The sequence below is a fragment of the Coregonus lavaretus genome (genome assembly GCF_964263955.1).
Source record: "Coregonus lavaretus genome assembly, contig: HAP1_SCAFFOLD_135, whole genome shotgun sequence".
Classification (NCBI taxonomy): domain Eukaryota; kingdom Metazoa; phylum Chordata; class Actinopteri; order Salmoniformes; family Salmonidae; genus Coregonus; species Coregonus lavaretus.
The window spans coordinates 47884-64305 of NW_028158792.1; the positions used below are offsets into that span (position 1 = coordinate 47884).

Here is a 16422-nt window from a genome sequence, read left to right on the forward strand (position 1 = left end):
GAAAAGAGCTTCAATGTTTTTTGGCTATGAAGCTACGGAGGTGATTGACGAGCTGTTGTTGTTGAAGAAGCGTCCCGTCCACTAGATTATACGTCACACTGGCAGCATCGCCTGGCACACTGCCATCTGCTGGGTGGGGAGGGTAACACAGTACATTTGACATTTTTACATTTTAGTCATTTAGCGGACGCTCTTATCCAGAGCGACTTACAGGAGCAATTAGGGTTAAGTGCCTTGCTCAAGGGCACATTTACGTCATTTAGCAGACGCTCTTATCCAGAGCGACTCACCAATTGGTGCATTCACCCTATAGCCAGTGGGATAATCACTTTACAAATTACCAGTACTGAGTAGGTCCAAACTGCTCCTACATGGTGTACCAGTACTGAGTAGGTCCAAACTGCTCCTACATGGTGTAACAGTACTGAGTAGGTCCAACCTGCTCCTACATGGTGTACCAGTACTGAGTAGGTCCAAACTGCTCCTACATGGTGTACCAGTACTGAGTAGGTCCAAACTGCTCCTACATGGTGTACCAGTACTGAGTAGGTCCAAACTGCTCCTACATGGTGTACCAGTACTGAGTAGGTCCAAACTGCTCCTACATGGTGTACCAGTACTGAGTAGGTCCAAACTGCTCCTACATGGTGTACCAGTACTGAGTAGGTCCAAACTGCTCCTACACGGTGTACCAGTACTGAGTAGGTCCAAACTGCTCCTACATGGTGTACCAGTACTGAGTAGGTCCAAACTGCTCCTACATGGTGTACCAGTACTGAGTAGGTCCAAACTGCTCCTACATGGTGTAACAGTACTGAGTAGGTCCAAACTGCTCCTACATGGTGTACCAGTACTGAGTAGGTCCAAACTGCTCCTACATGGTGTACCAGTACTGAGTAGGTCCAAACTGCTCCTACATGGTGTACCAGTACTGAGTAGGTCCAAACTGCTCCTACATGGTGTACCAGTACTGAGTAGGTCCAAACTGCTCCTACATGGTGTACCAGTACTGAGTAGGTCCAAACTGCTCCTACACGGTGTACCAGTACTGAGTAGGTCCAAACTGCTCCTACACGGTGTACCAGTACTGAGTAGGTCCAACCTGCTCCTACATGGTGTACCAGTACTGAGTAGGTCCAACCTGCTCCTACATGGTGTACCAGTACTGAGTAGGTCCAACCTGCTCCTACATGGTGTACCAGTACTGAGTAGGTCCAAACTGCTCCTACATGGTGTAACAGTACTGTGTAGGTCCAAACTGTGTTGGACAAGTCTCTGAATGTCTTTGAATGGCCCAGCCAGAGCCCAGAAATGAACCTGATCTAACATCTCTGGAGAGACCTGAAAACAGCTGTGCAGCGACTCTCCCCATCCAACCTGACAGAGCTTGAGAGGATCTGCAGAGAAGAATGGGAGAAACTCCCCAAATACAGGTGTTCCAAGCTTGTAGGGTCATTTCCAAGAAGACTCAAGGCTGTAATCGCTGCCAAAGGTGCTTCAACAAAGTACTGAGTAAAGGATCTGAGTACTTATGTAAATGTGATATTTCCAGGTCTAACAAGCCACCGTCTTTCTATTATCAATTTCCCTATAAGCTGAAAGTCTGTTGTTAATTTATTTACTGTAAAATAGCATTGTATCTGGTCAAATACCATTTTTTCCAAAAGTTTACTAAGGTTTAGCAACAGGCTGATTGGTCGGCTATTTGAGCCAGTAAATGGGGCTTTACTATTCTTGGGTAGCGGAATGACTTTTGCTTCCCTCCAGGCCTGAGGGCACACACTTTTTTGTAAGCTTAGATTGAAGAGATGGCAAATAGGAGTTGCAGTACTATCCGCTATTATCCCCAGTAGCTTGTGGAGGATTCACCAGTAGCTGTGCCACTAGAGATCCTGGTTCGAATCCAGGCTCTGTCGTAGCCGACCGTGACCGGGAGACCCATGGGGCGGCGCACAATTGGCCCAGCGTCGTCCAGGGTAGAGGAGGGAATGGCCGGCAGGGATGTAGCTCAGTTGATAGAGCATGGTGTTTGCAACACCAGGGTTGTGGGTTCGATTCCCACTGGGGGTATGAAAAAATAAATAAATGTATGCACTAACTGTAAGTCGCTCTGGATAAGAGCGTCTGCTAAATGACTAAAATGTAAATGTGTAAGTTTGCCACTTGTTTGCTAAGAGTAGCCACTTCGCCCCTGTAGTTCTCTGCAAGCAAACAGTTAATACATTGAAAGTCCGGGCGGTCCACATTGTCCCGGAATAAAGCAAAATAAACACTGCTCCTGCAGCGTTGAAAACGTTCAATAGCGTCCTCCATTTGAGACGGCCGGCCAGCTAGGATTTCTGGGCTTCCTTGTCTCTCTCCTTACAGGGAATTCTAAAAAAAAATAACACACAAAAATGGCGAAAACTAAAAAGATGTGTCCTCCTTTAAATCCTCTTAGAGCGGTGAACCCGAAAGCATCGTCTTTGCACATGCTGCTGTTGGTAGCAGCATCGGCTAATGTTGGTAGCAGCATCGGCTAATGTTGGTAGCAGCATCGGCTAATGTTGGTAGCTATACAACGCAGTTTCAGCCAGGTCAGGTAGCAGGGAATACAGCCACAATTAGCGTGGGACACCTCCGCGGTCCCAGCCACTAAGGGCTAACCGCGCAGCGGGCTGTGTTCAAGCTGTTCGTGGAAAAACCCTGCTAGCTTGATAGCTACCAGCTAGGCTAGTAGCTAGCTACGGCAAACAACTTGAGACGTTTTGGCAGGATCCCGGGACAGATAGTAGCGGTCACAGCAACTGTGGCTAACAGCATTGCGGGATCCATAATCAAAAGGTATATAAAACAAATTGTATTTCATAGTTTTGATGTCTTCACTATTATTCTACAATGTAGAAAATAGTAACAAATAAAGAAAAACCCTTGAATGAGTAGGTGTGTACAAACTTTTGACAGGTACTGTAAGTATTCAGACCCTTTACTCAGTACTTTGTTGAAGCACCTTTGGCAGCGATTACAGCCTCTAGTTTTATTGGGTATGACGCTACAAGCTTACCTGTATTTGGGGAGTCCTTCTGGAAGGTTCTCCCATCTCCACAGAGGAACTCTGTCAGAGTGACCATCGGGTTCTTGGTCACCTCCCTGACCAAGGCCCTTCTCCCCCGATTGCTCAGTTTGACATTTCCTTCGACCTCATGGCTTGGTTTTTACTCTGACATGCACTGTCAACTGTGCAACATTACATAGACAGGTGTGTGCCTTTCCAAATCATGTCCAATCAATTGAATTTAACACAGATGGACTCTAATGAAGTCGTAGAAAAATCTCAAGGATTGTCAATGGAAACAGGAAGCACCTGAGTTCAATTTCGAGTCTCATAGCAAAGGGTCTGAATACTTATTATGTAAATAAGGTATTTCTGTTTTTAAAAATTTGAAGAAAAAAAAAACGTTTTGCTTTGTCATTATGGGATATTATGTGTAGATTAATGAGGAAAACCCCCAATTTAACCCGTTTTAGAATAAGGCTGTAATGTAACAACATGTTGGAAAAGGGTAGAGGACTGAATCCTTTCATTTACATTTACATTTGAGTCATTTAGCAGACACTCTTATCCAGAGCGACTTACAGTTAGTGAATACATATATATATATTTTTTATATACTGGCCCCCCGTGGGAAATGAACCCACAACCCTGGCGTTGCAAATGCCATGCTCTATCAACTGAGCTACATCCCTGCTGACCATTCCCTCCCCTACCCTGGACGACGCTGGGCCAATTGTGCGCCCGCCCATGAGTCTCCTGGTCGCGGCCAGCTGCGACAGAGCCTGGAATGCACTGTATGATGCAGGTTCTATGTGTCTATGATGCTGGTTCTCTGTGTCCATGATGCTGGTTTTCTGTGTCTATGATGCTTGTTTTCTGTTTCTATGATGCTGGTTTTCTGTGTCTATGATGCTGGTTTTCTGTGTCTATGATGCAGGGTTTTCTGTGTCTATGATGCTGGTTTTCTGTGTCTATGATGTCTATGATGCTGGTTTTCTGTGTCTATGATGCAGGGTTTTCTGTGTCTATGATGCTGGTTCTCTGTGTCTATGATGCTGGTTCTCTGTGTCTATGATGCTGGTTTTCTGTGTCTATGATGCTGGTTTTCTGTGTCTATGATGCTGGTTTGCTGTGTCTATGATGCTGGTTTGCTGTGTCTATGATGCAGGGTTTTTTGTGTCTATGATGCTGGTTCTCTGTGTCTATGATGCTGGTTTTCTGTGTCTATGATGCTGGTTTTCTGTGTCTATGATGCTGGTTTTCTGTGTCTATGATGTGTCTATGATGCAGGGTTTTCTGTGTCTATGATGCTGGTTCTCTGTGTCTATGATGCTGGTTCTCTGTGTCTATGATGCTGGTTTTCTGTGTCTATGATGCTTGTTTTCTGTTTCTATGATGCTGGTTTTCTGTGTCTATGATGCTGGTTTTCTGTGTCTATGATGCAGGGTTTTCTGTGTCTATGATGCTGGTTTTCTGTGTCTATGATGTCTATGATGCTGGTTTTCTGTGTCTATGATGCAGGGTTTTCTGTGTCTATGATGCTGGTTCTCTGTGTCTATGATGCTGGTTCTCTGTGTCTATGATGCTGGTTTTCTGTGTCTATGATGCTGGTTTTCTGTGTCTATGATGCTGGTTTGCTGTGTCTATGATGCTGGTTTGCTGTGTCTATGATGCAGGGTTTTTTGTGTCTATGATGCTGGTTCTCTGTGTCTATGATGCTGGTTTTCTGTGTCTATGATGCTGGTTTTCTGTGTCTATGATGCTGGTTTTCTGTGTCTATGATGTGTCTATGATGCAGGGTTTTCTGTGTCTATGATGCTGGTTCTCTGTGTCTATGATGCTGGTTCTCTGTGTCTATGATGCTGGTTTTCTGTGTCTATGATGCTGGTTTTCTGTGTCTATGATGCAGGGTTTTCTGTGTCTATGATGCTGGTTTTCTGTGTCTATGATGTCTATGATGCTGGTTTTCTGTGTCTATGATGCAGGGTTTTCTGTGTCTATGATGCTGGTTCTCTGTGTCTATGATGCTGGTTCTCTGTGTCTATGATGCTGGTTTTCTGTGTCTATGATTCTGGTTCTCTGTGTCCATGATGCTGGTTTTCTGTGTCTATGATGCTTGTTTTCTGTTTCTATGATGCTGGTTTTCTGTGTCTATGATGCTGGTTTTCTGTGTCTATGATGCAGGGTTTTCTGTGTCTATGATGCTGGTTTTCTGTGTCTATGATGTCTATGATGCTGGTTTTCTGTGTCTATGATGCAGGGTTTTCTGTGTCTATGATGCTGGTTCTCTGTGTCTATGATGCTGGTTCTCTGTGTCTATGATGCTGGTTTTCTGTGTCTATGATGCTGGTTTTCTGTGTCTATGATGCTGGTTTGCTGTGTCTATGATGCTGGTTTGCTGTGTCTATGATGCAGGGTTTTTTGTGTCTATGATGCTGGTTCTCTGTGTCTATGATGCTGGTTTTCTGTGTCTATGATGCTGGTTTTCTGTGTCTATGATGCTGGTTTTCTGTGTCTATGATGTGTCTATGATGCAGGGTTTTCTGTGTCTATGATGCTGGTTCTCTGTGTCTATGATGCTGGTTCTCTGTGTCTATGATGCTGGTTTTCTGTGTCTATGATGCTGGTTTTCTGTGTCTATGATGCTGGTTTGCTGTGTCTATGATGCTGGTTTGCTGTGTCTATGATGCAGGGTTTTTTGTGTCTATGATGCTGGTTCTCTGTGTCTATGATGCTGGTTTTCTGTGTATACAGTGCAATGGTGGAAATAAATAATTCAGGCACTTGTGATGTTGGGCTGAAGCTACTGAACCAGAAATTGATGGACCTAAAGCTGTTTTTCTTTTAACTAAATAGCCAACAATATTATACTGAGACGTACTAAATGTTGATTGATTAGTGAAGATTTTTAATGAGTGAGAATAAATGTTTTACATCTGTATTTAAGGCAATTTCTTATTCAGTCAGTCAGTCAAACAAACAGACAGACAGTATCAAAATAAGCATCTAGCTCTTTATAATATAATATAATATATAATATGCCATTTAGCAGACGCTTTTATCCAAAGAGACTTACAGTCGTGCGTGCATACATTTTTGTGTATGGGTGGTCCCGGGGATCGAACCCACTACCTTGGCGTTACAAGCACCGTGCTCTACCAGCTGAGCTACCATGTTGTTACATGCTCCTACATGTAACAACACATAGATGTATATAATGAACAGACTAGGTCTATACTGCTCCTACATGTAACAACACATAGATGTATATAATGAACAGACTAGGTCTATACTGCTCCTACATGGTGTAACAATACATCATATAGATGTATATAATGAACAGACTAGATCTATACTGCTCCTACATGGTGTAACAATACATCATGTAGATGTATATAATGAACAGACTAGGTCTATACTGCTCCTACATGGTGTAACAATACATCATATAGATGTATATAATGAACAGACTAGATCTATACTGCTCCTACATGGTGTAACAATACATCATATAGATGTATATAATGAACAGACTAGATCTATACTGCTCCTACATGGTGTAACAATACATCATATAGATGTATATAATGAACAGACTAGGTCTATACTGCTCCTACATGGTGTAACAATACATCATGTAGATGTATATAATGAACATTCATGAGGTAGTTTTCATCCATCTTTAGCTTGAAAACTAGAACACAGATGAAGTCAACGAAACACAATAACTAACTTAAAGAGGTTTCAAGGTTAAAATCAGGAAATACACATTGGATTCATCAATTTAATCATTTACATGTTTTAAATATCCAAATCATATAATGAACATCTGAGGGTTCATACAGTACTTGTATTCCATCAATCCAAAATAAACCTTTTAAAATTGTAATTTGATTTTAGACATGATCATGTCTCGAGAGGAAAAAACTCAAACAAAAGTAAGCCTATTTCTGAGTAAGATTTCATATTTTTTACATTTTAGTCATTTTAGAAGGTGCTCTTATCCAGAGTGACTTACAGTTAGTGAGTGCATACATTTTCATACTGGCCCCCCGTGGGAAAAGATCCCACAACCCTGGCGTTGCAAGCGCCATAATCTACCAACTGAGCTACAGGGGACTATATTATAAACAATATGATTTTGTTTAAAAATAAATATTCTGTAATGTGATTTAAGGTCCTTTGTCCAGGAAAGTATGTTAAGATTTCTCTCCAGAGTGTATTCTCTTCTTATGTTTGTTCAGGCTCCCTAACTGGGTAAAACGATTTCCACAATGAGAGCAGTGGTGTGGTTTCTCCCCTGTGTGTGTCCTCTCATGTGATTTTAGGTCCTGTGATCTTGAAAATCTTTTTCCACACTGGGTACATTGGAAAGGCTTTTCTCCTGTGTGTATTCTATTATGGTTGTTCAGGTTCCCTAACTGGATAAAACTCTTTCCACAATGGGAGCAGTGGTGTGGTTTATCCCCCGTGTGTGTCCTCTCATGTGATTTTAGGTCCTGTGATCTTGAAAATCTCTTTCCACACTGAGAACATTGGAAAGGCTTTTCTCCTGTGTGTTTCATCTCATGTTTTTTTAAGTTCCCTAACTGGGTAAAATCATTTCCACAGTGAGAGCAGTGGTGTGGTTTCTCCCCCGTGTGCGTCCTCTCATGTGATTTTAGGTGCTCTGATCGTGAAAATCTCTTTCCACACTGTGAACATTGGAAATACTTTTCTCCTGTGTGTATTCCTTTATGCTTTTTCAGGCTTCCTAACTGGGTAAATCTCTTTCCACACTGGGAGCAGTGGTGTGGTTTATCCCCTGTGTGTGTCCTCTCATGTGATATTAAGTGCTCTGATCGTGAAAATCTCTTTCCACACTGTGAACATTGGAAAGACTTTTCTCCTGTGTGTATTCCTTTATGCTTTGTCAGGTTCCCTAACAGGGTAAAACTCTTTCCACACTGGGAGCAGTAGTGTAGTTTCTCCCCTGTGTGTGTCCTCTCATGCTCTTTTAGCTTCCATAACCACTTAATACTCAAATTACACTGGGAGCAGTGGTGTCGTCTCACTGGTTTGGGCGTCTCTGGGTCTGGTTCCCCTGAAGGACTCTTCTTCCGTCTGTCAGAGTGAGAGTCTGGCCTCTCTCCTGCCAAAGACAGAGTATTTAGTTAAACAGAGAGACCTAAATGAAATCTCCTGCTCTTCCTATGAGATTTAATCCAGACTATATCCCTCATTATAAAACCATAAATGTGGTGCCTGGATGCTGTCCATTTGAATTATCCCTACACATCCACTGTCCACAGCCAGCCAGGTTTTTTCTAAACTAATCTCCACTAGAAAGAATCATCTAGACATTATTACCCCGTGTTTCTAGTCTAACAGTTGGTTTGTAACAGAGGGGATTTATATAATCCTTGCTATCTGCCTCTCCCACCTCTACAACTGAGCCATTTTGTTTGTAAAAAAAATATGTATACAACTTATTTGCTAAGTTGCCCGTATTGTACATTCCTCCACGTTACTCCTTTTTTAGTATCGTCATTAACTATTTTAGCTTCAAGACGCCCCAAAAATAAATAAGTAAAAAAAGTTTATTGTGCTTATTTATTGGCACATTGAACTGTAGTTTACAAACTCAGTGGAAAAAACAATGACGTCATATCTGAATTCTGCCATCTTTATGTTTGCCATTGGAATCTGTCAATGCTTACCTGGATACATGCTTGCTTTACCATTAAACAATTAAGGAACTGTGTGACAAACCCTTGACATTTTGAGTATAATACATTGAAATGTTGTTGTTTTTTGGAGACTTCAGAAATACGTTGAAACAGTCCACGTGTTGAATTTCATTTGATATAATTCCCTGAATCGGAATAGTTCCAGAATCTAAATAGTTCCAGAATCTAAATAGTTCCAGAATCTAAATAGTTCCAGAATCTGAATAGTTCCAGAATCTGAATAGTTCCATAATCTGTATAGTTCCAGAATCTAAATAGTTCCAGAATCGGAATAGTTCCAGAATCGGAATAGTTCCAGAATCTAAATAGTTCCAGAATCTAAATAGTTCCAGAATCTGTATAGTTCCAGAATCGGAATAGTTCCAGAATCGGAATAGTTCCAGAATATGAATAGTTCCAGAATATGAATAGTTCCAGAATCTAAATAGTTCCAGAATCTAAATAGTTCCAGAATCGGAATAGTTCCAGAATCTAAACAGTTCCAGAATCGGAATAGTTCCAGAATCTAACAGTTCCAGAATCGGAATAGTTCCAGAATCGGAATAGTTCCAGAATCTAAACAGTTCCAGAATCTGAATAGTTCCAGAATCTAAACAGTTCCAGAATCGGAATAGTTCCAGAATCGGAATAGTTCCAGAATATGAATAGTTCCAGAATCTAAATAGTTCCAGAATCTAAATAGTTCCAGAATCGGAATAGTTCCAGAATCGGAATAGTTCAAGAATCAGAATAGTTCCAGAATCGGAATAGTTCCAGAATCTGAATAGTTCCAGAATCTAAACAGTTCCAGAATCGGAATAGTTCCAGAATCGGAATAGTTCCAGAATTGGAATAGTTCCAGAATCGGAATAGTTCCAGAATATGAATAGTTCCAGAATCTTAATAGTTCCAGAATATGAATAGTTCCAGAATCTTAATAGTTCCAGAATCTAAATAGTTCCAGAATCGGAATAGTTCCAGAATCGGAATAGTTCAAGAATCGGAATAGTTCCAGAATCTAAATAGTTCCAGAATCGGAATAGTTCCAGAATCGGAATAGTTCCAGAATATGAATAGTTCCAGAATCGGAATAGTTCCAGAATCTAAATAGTTCCAGAATCGGAATAGTTCCAGAATCGGAATAGTTCCAGAATATGAATAGTTCCAGAATCGGAATAGTTCCATGCCTGACATTACTGTACATTTATTTTGTTGTTGTCAGTGCCCTTTTTAATGTTGCACACTTCCTTCTCCTTCTGCATTCCCCCTCATAAACATCCTTCCCCCTTACCTCTTCCCTGTCTACTGGACCCATGTGGAAGAGGTAAGTTACTGTAAAATAGTCCCATGGAATTTGTTAAAACACTTCTAATGAGTTTATATGGTCACTGACAGTGTTTTATAATGGTTTCCCACCATGATATTGTGATATTTATTCATTTCTGTCATAAACCAGTTCTTTATGATGCAAAAAGGGTTTTGATTCATTTTGTTGAACATTTTTCGTTGGCTAAATTAAGTTCGAACTGTCTTTTTAATTTTGTGCTATATTTAGTTAGAGATAGGTAAAAAATATGCCTGTTGTAAAATAAATAGCAGTAGCCTATTGCTGTCATTTGTTGGGTACGGTAGGCACTAACCTTTGTTGGTAATTTTCACAATATAAGCCTGTTCAAAACTTGTGTGAAGGTTTAAACCAGTTATTTAAATAGGCTATGCAACAAGTGTTTTGTTTTATTCTGTTGAGCCATTTTCTTTGGCCTTATTACGTTACTGTTGTGTTTGAATTGAATAATTCAATTTAATATAATTAACTAATTAACTGTTGTGTTTGAATTTAATAATTCAATTTAATAGAATGAACTAATTAACTGTTGTGTTTGAATTTAATAATTCAATTTAATAGAATGAACTAATTAACTGTTGTGTTTAAATGTAAAAATTAAATTTAATAGAATTACCAGTAGGCCTATGGGGTTACTCACACGTAAACCACGGAAACAGAAAAAGGCAGAGATGCTAAACTTAATTGAATGCCGCAATATAAAATAACCTGGTCATATTTTCCCCATAAACAATGGCTTGACTTAGGCCTTCGTTTGATATCACCCAAATAAAGTAAATAAACTTTTGTTAAGGTTTGGCTATTATTATTATTATTATTATATATTAGTATATTATTATTATTTATTGGGCTTAGCGTTCCAACTGACTCTGACAGTTGAACTTGAGGTGAGGAAGAGTGTTTCAGGCCTACCAGAGTTACTCCTTTAATATAACAATATAATGCTTTTAAAAAATATATATATATTCTTGATCGAAAATGTACGAATAAGCCTCCTTCTATACGCCTATATCGGTATAGCAGTAGTAGCCTATCTGAACTGGGCTAATTAGCCTCCTTCTATACGCCTATATCTGTAGAGCAGTAGTAGCCCATCTGAACTGTGCTAATTAGCCTCCTTCTATAGGCCTATATCTGTAGAGCAGTAGTAGCCCATCTGAACTGTGCTAATTAGCCTCCTTCTATACGCCTATATCTGTATAGCAGTAGTAGCCTATCTGAACTGGGCTAATTAGCCTCCTTCTATAGGCCTATATCTGTAGAGCGGTAGTAGCCTATCTGAACTGTGCTAATTAGCCTCCTTCTATACGCCTATATCTGTATAGCAGTAGTAGCCTATCTGAACTGGGCTAATTAGCCTCCTTCTATACACCTATATCTGTAGAGCAGTAGTAGCCTATCTGAACTGGGCTAATTAGCCTCCTTCTATACGCCTATATCTGTATAGCAGTAGTAGCCTATCTGAACTGGGCTAATTAGCCTCCTTCTATACACCTATATCTGTAGAGCAGTAGTAGCCTATCTGAACTGGGCTAATTAGCCTCCTTCTATAGGCCTATATCTGTTTAGCAGTAGTAGCCTATCTGAACTGGGCTAATTAGCCTCCTTCTATACGCCTATATCTGTAGAGCAGTAGTAGCCTATCTGAACTGTGCTAATTATCCTCCTTCTATAGGCCTATATCTGTAGAGCGGTAGTAGCCTATCTGAACTGGGCTAATTAGCCTCCTTCTATACGCCCATATCTGTAGAGCAGTAGTAGCCTATCTGAACTGGGCTAATTAGCCTCCTTCTATATGCCCATATCTGTAGAGCGGTAGTAGCCTATCTGAACTGGGCTAATTAGCCTCCTTCTATACGCCTATATCTGTAGAGCAGTAGTAGCCTATCTGAACTGTGCTAATTATCCTCCTTCTATAGGCCTATATCTGTAGAGCGGTAGTAGCCTATATGAACTGGGCTAATTAGCCTCCTTCTATACGCCTATATCTGTATAGCAGTAGTAGCCTATCTGAACTGTGAGGTGGACAATTGTTATTTTAGGAAAGTAAAAAAACGAATAAAACAATAGACTGTAAAGCTTTGAATATGCTACACATCGAAACAACAAATATATATGTTTTTCTAATTTGTTATAGGCTGTTTTTAAAAACACGTACAGTGGGGAGAACAAGCCGATTTTGCAGGTTTTCCTACTTACAAAGCATGTAGAAGTCTGTCATTTTTATCATAGGTACACTTCAACTGTGAGAGACGGAATCTAAAACAAAAATCCATAAAATCACATTGTATGATTTTTAAGTAATTCGTTTGCATTTTATTGCATGACATAAGTATTTGATCACCTACCACCCAGTAAGAATTCCGGCTCTCACAGACCTGTTCGTTTTTCTTTAAGAAGCCCTCCTGTTCTCCACTCATTACCTGTATTAACTGCACCTGTTTGAACTCGTTACCTGTATAACAGACACCTGTCCACACACTCAATCAAACAGACTCCAACCTCTCCACAATGGCCAAGACCAGAGAGCTGTGTAAGGACATCAGGGATAAAATTGTAGACCTGCACAAGGCTGGGATGGGCTACAGGACAATAGGCAAGCAGCTTGGTGAGAAGGCAACAACTGTTGGCGCAATTATTAGAAAATGGAAGAAGTTCAAGATGACGGTCAATCACCCTCGGTCTGGGGCTCCATGCAAGATCTCACCTCGTGGGGCATCAATGATCATGAGGAAGGTGAGGGATCAGCCCAGAACTACACGGCAGGACCTGGTCAATGACCTGAAGAGAGCTGGGACCACAGTCTCAAAGAAATCCATTAGTAACACACTACGCCGTCATGGATTAAAATCCTGCAGCGCACGCAAGATCCCCCTGCTCAAGCCAGCGCATGTCCAGGCCCGTCTGAAGTTTGCCAATGACCATCTGGATGATCTATTAAGTTCTGCTTTTATGATGTATCAAATACTTATGTCATGCAATAAAATGCAAATTAATTACTTAAAAATCATACAATGTGATTTTCTGGATTTTTGTTTTAGATTCCGTCTCTCACAGTTGAAGTGTACCTATGATAAAAACTACAGACCTCTACATGCTTTGTAAGTAGGAAAACCTGCAAAATCCCCTCTTTCTACTCTCTGATCTGAATGGGTCTCTCGGTTCCGAACCACCACGGGTCTGTTTGGGTCTGTTTCTCACGTGCCTTTTCGGAACGGTTCTTACTGTCCTCGGGTCCATTCAGAACGGGTCTCTGTTAATTTTTTTTAGTATTTATGCATATCGGGTCGGAAAGCCACGGATCCATTTCGGAACGGGTCCTACGTTTTGGACCCGTGAATCTCTCTACTTGGGATATTTTTTTAAATATATACTTTATGTTTTGGAAAGATGTTATTGTCTTTTTCTGACTACAACGACTTACTTAGACAAAGACAATAGACAACTTAACATTTACTACATTATTTCTACAAACATTAATGACATTCCACCTGCTCAGACCCACATGTTCCCACCATATCCACCCATCCTGTCTGTCTCACAATCAGATTTTCTCTCCTTCCTCATCCTTTGAATATCTCCATTGCTTGTAATATTTTATGCCATATGGCTTCAAATTGAATATTTTGTGTCTCTCTGTAGTCCACATTTTGTTCAATATTTAGAAAATAATGCATTTGATTCATCCACTGTCTTAACGATGGAGGGTCATTTGATTAATCCACTGTCTTAACGATGGAGGGTCATTTGACTCATCCACTGTCTTAACGATGGAGGGTCATTTGAATTCCAGTTAAGCAAAAGTTATTTCCAAATGATTGATGAGAAAAGTAGGGTCTAGCTCATTGGGTGTCTCACCGCACCCCCGTATGCCATGTCTTGAAATATGAAGACAGACGGATAAAAAGTTAATTTATATTGTAAAACTTCTGACAGACAACTATCTAACTCCGCCCATAACTTTTTGACTTTATAGCGCTCCCAGAAGGCATGAATCATGGAGTCACTGTTCGTCTTTCACTTAAGATATGACTCTGTTGTGCTGTAAAATGTGATCCTTGCGACATGGGGCCGTGCATAATCATGCTGAAACATGAGGTGATGGCGGCGGATGAATGGCACGACAATGGGCCTCAAGATCTTGTCACGGTATCGCTGTGCATTCAAATTGCCATTGATAAAGTGCAATTCCATCAGCAAACCTTCTCGCCCAAACGACACCATACACGCTGTCTGCCATCTTCCCGGTACAGTTGAAACCTGGAATTTATCCGTGAACAGCACACTTCTCCAGCGTGCCAGTGGCCAGTGAAGATTAGCTTTTGCCCACTGAAGAAGGTTACGACGCTGAACTGCAGTCAGGTCAAGACCCTGGTGAGGATGACGAGCACACAGATGAGCTTCCCTGAGACGGTTTCTGACAGTTTGTGCAGAAATTCTTTGGTTGTGCAAACCCACAGTTTCATCAGCTGTCCGGGTGGCTGGTCTCAGACGATCCCACAGGTGAAGAAGCTGGATGTGGAGGTCCTGGGCTGGCGTGGTTACGGTTGTATGCGGTTGAGAGGCTGGTTGGATGTACTGCCAAATTCTCTAAAACGACGTTGGAGGTGGTTTATCGTAGAGAAATGAGCATTCAATTTTCTGGCCAAAAAAAGAAATACTACCGATTTCGTAGTAGTTCCATTCTGAAGAAAACCATTTTTTTATTCATTCCGTTCTACTGAACTGACCAGCAAAATAAAGTTCTGAACCGGTTCGAACCCCCAACAAATGTGTATATATTTTATTTCGGTTACTTTTCAAACCTCTAAAATATACATATTTTTATACATTTAGCTCGACATAACATTTCTTCACCAATCAGTGTGGATAGAGCAGCTTGCTATGGAGCAGGTAAGCTATTTAATCTGTATGGGAAAGTCGTTAAGAGCTAATTGTATTTTGCCGTAACAGCACGGTTTAACCCCAATGAAAGACACACAATGTGTTGCCAGTCACTATGGACAGACCAGTGTAGGTCGCGAGATGCGACTGAAACTTTGCAGGGGGGAGAGACCGTTACGGTGGAAGTGCCCTCATCTAATCAAGGTATAATAGTGTTTAGTTTTTCATTAACTCACAACAACAACAAAATACTTTCCACTTTGACAGAGTATTTTGTGTAGATCGTTGACAAAAAAATACAATTAAATCCAATTTAACCCCATTTTGTAACACAAAATGTGATTAAATCCAAGAGGGGGGGTAGACTGTATGTGCCCTGAACAAATATAGACTTGGTCCATTAACGTTTTGTTGGCCGCCCCCCACTCTTTGTAGATTTAACAATTCCTACAGAACAACCGATTAAAGTGTAGACCTTAATTAGTTAATTAATTAGAATGGTCATTTAAAACCACACATCGGTTCAACAACTGCAGAGTTTATGCCCCTGTTTTTAAGACAGTACTTACTAGTGTTAATCAGATCTCCAGTCTCTTCTTCTTCTTCTTCTTCTTCTTCTTCTTCCAATGTGACAGTAATCTCCCCCTCCTCCTTCTTCACTCCAAAAACTGCATCCTCCACTTTCGCGTCTTCCTCCTCTTTCAATCTAAAAGCTTCTTCATCTTCGGTCAATTTAACGTCTTCCTCTTCTTTCACTGTAACGTCTTTCTCTTCTTCTTTCACGGTAACAGCTTCACCCTCTACTTGTTTTTGTATTGTAACATCCTCCTCTTCCTCCTCCTCTTTCACTAGAGCTTCTTTCTCCGTCCAGCAGACCTCCTCTTCTTTAGCAGGAGGAGAGTAACTTAGTGAGCTCATGGTTGGGATGTTAGCTAGATAGCCAGTTAGCATTAGTGACTAGGCTACTGCTAATTTACCCAGCCAGCTAGCTGACTAACAACAACGTAAATATTAAATTAAATGGGGTAACTAGCTAGTAGATAAGACAAGTGTGTTTAAAACACAGTGGCTAATATACACCGAAAGCGTTTAAAGAGCTTCAATGTTTTTTTGGCTATGAAGGTGGCTTACTAGCTGTTGTTGTTGAAGAAGCGTCCCGTCCACTAGATTATACGTCACACTGGCAACATCGCCTGGCACACTGCCATCTGCTGGGGGGGAAGGGTACATTTTACATTTTTACATTTTAGTCATTTAGCAGCCGCTCTTATCCAGAGTGACTTACAGTAAGAGAGTGCATACATTTTTTTTATTTATTTATCATACTGGCCCCTCGTGGGAATCGAACCCACAACCCTGGCATTGCAAGCGCCATGCTCTACCAACTGAGCTACAAGGGAAATGTTTATTTTACATCTGCATTTAGGACATCAGTCAAACAAACAGATAAT

At 40.8% G+C, this 16422-nt stretch overlaps 1 protein-coding gene across 1 annotated transcript; it reads right to left on the minus strand.

Moving 5' to 3' along the window:
• Window positions 1-10: 10 nt before the first annotated feature.
• LOC311123574 (uncharacterized protein) lies at window positions 11-15944 on the minus strand (the record flags this gene model as incomplete). Its single annotated transcript, XM_084197815.1, has 3 exons — window positions 15541-15944; window positions 7737-8165; window positions 11-129 (listed from the first exon to the last, which is right to left on the minus strand). Exons 1-3 carry the CDS (start codon window positions 15920-15922, stop codon window positions 11-13), a joined length of 930 nt encoding a protein of 309 aa, XP_084053941.1. The 5' UTR covers window positions 15923-15944.
• Window positions 15945-16422: the final 478 nt, after the last annotated feature.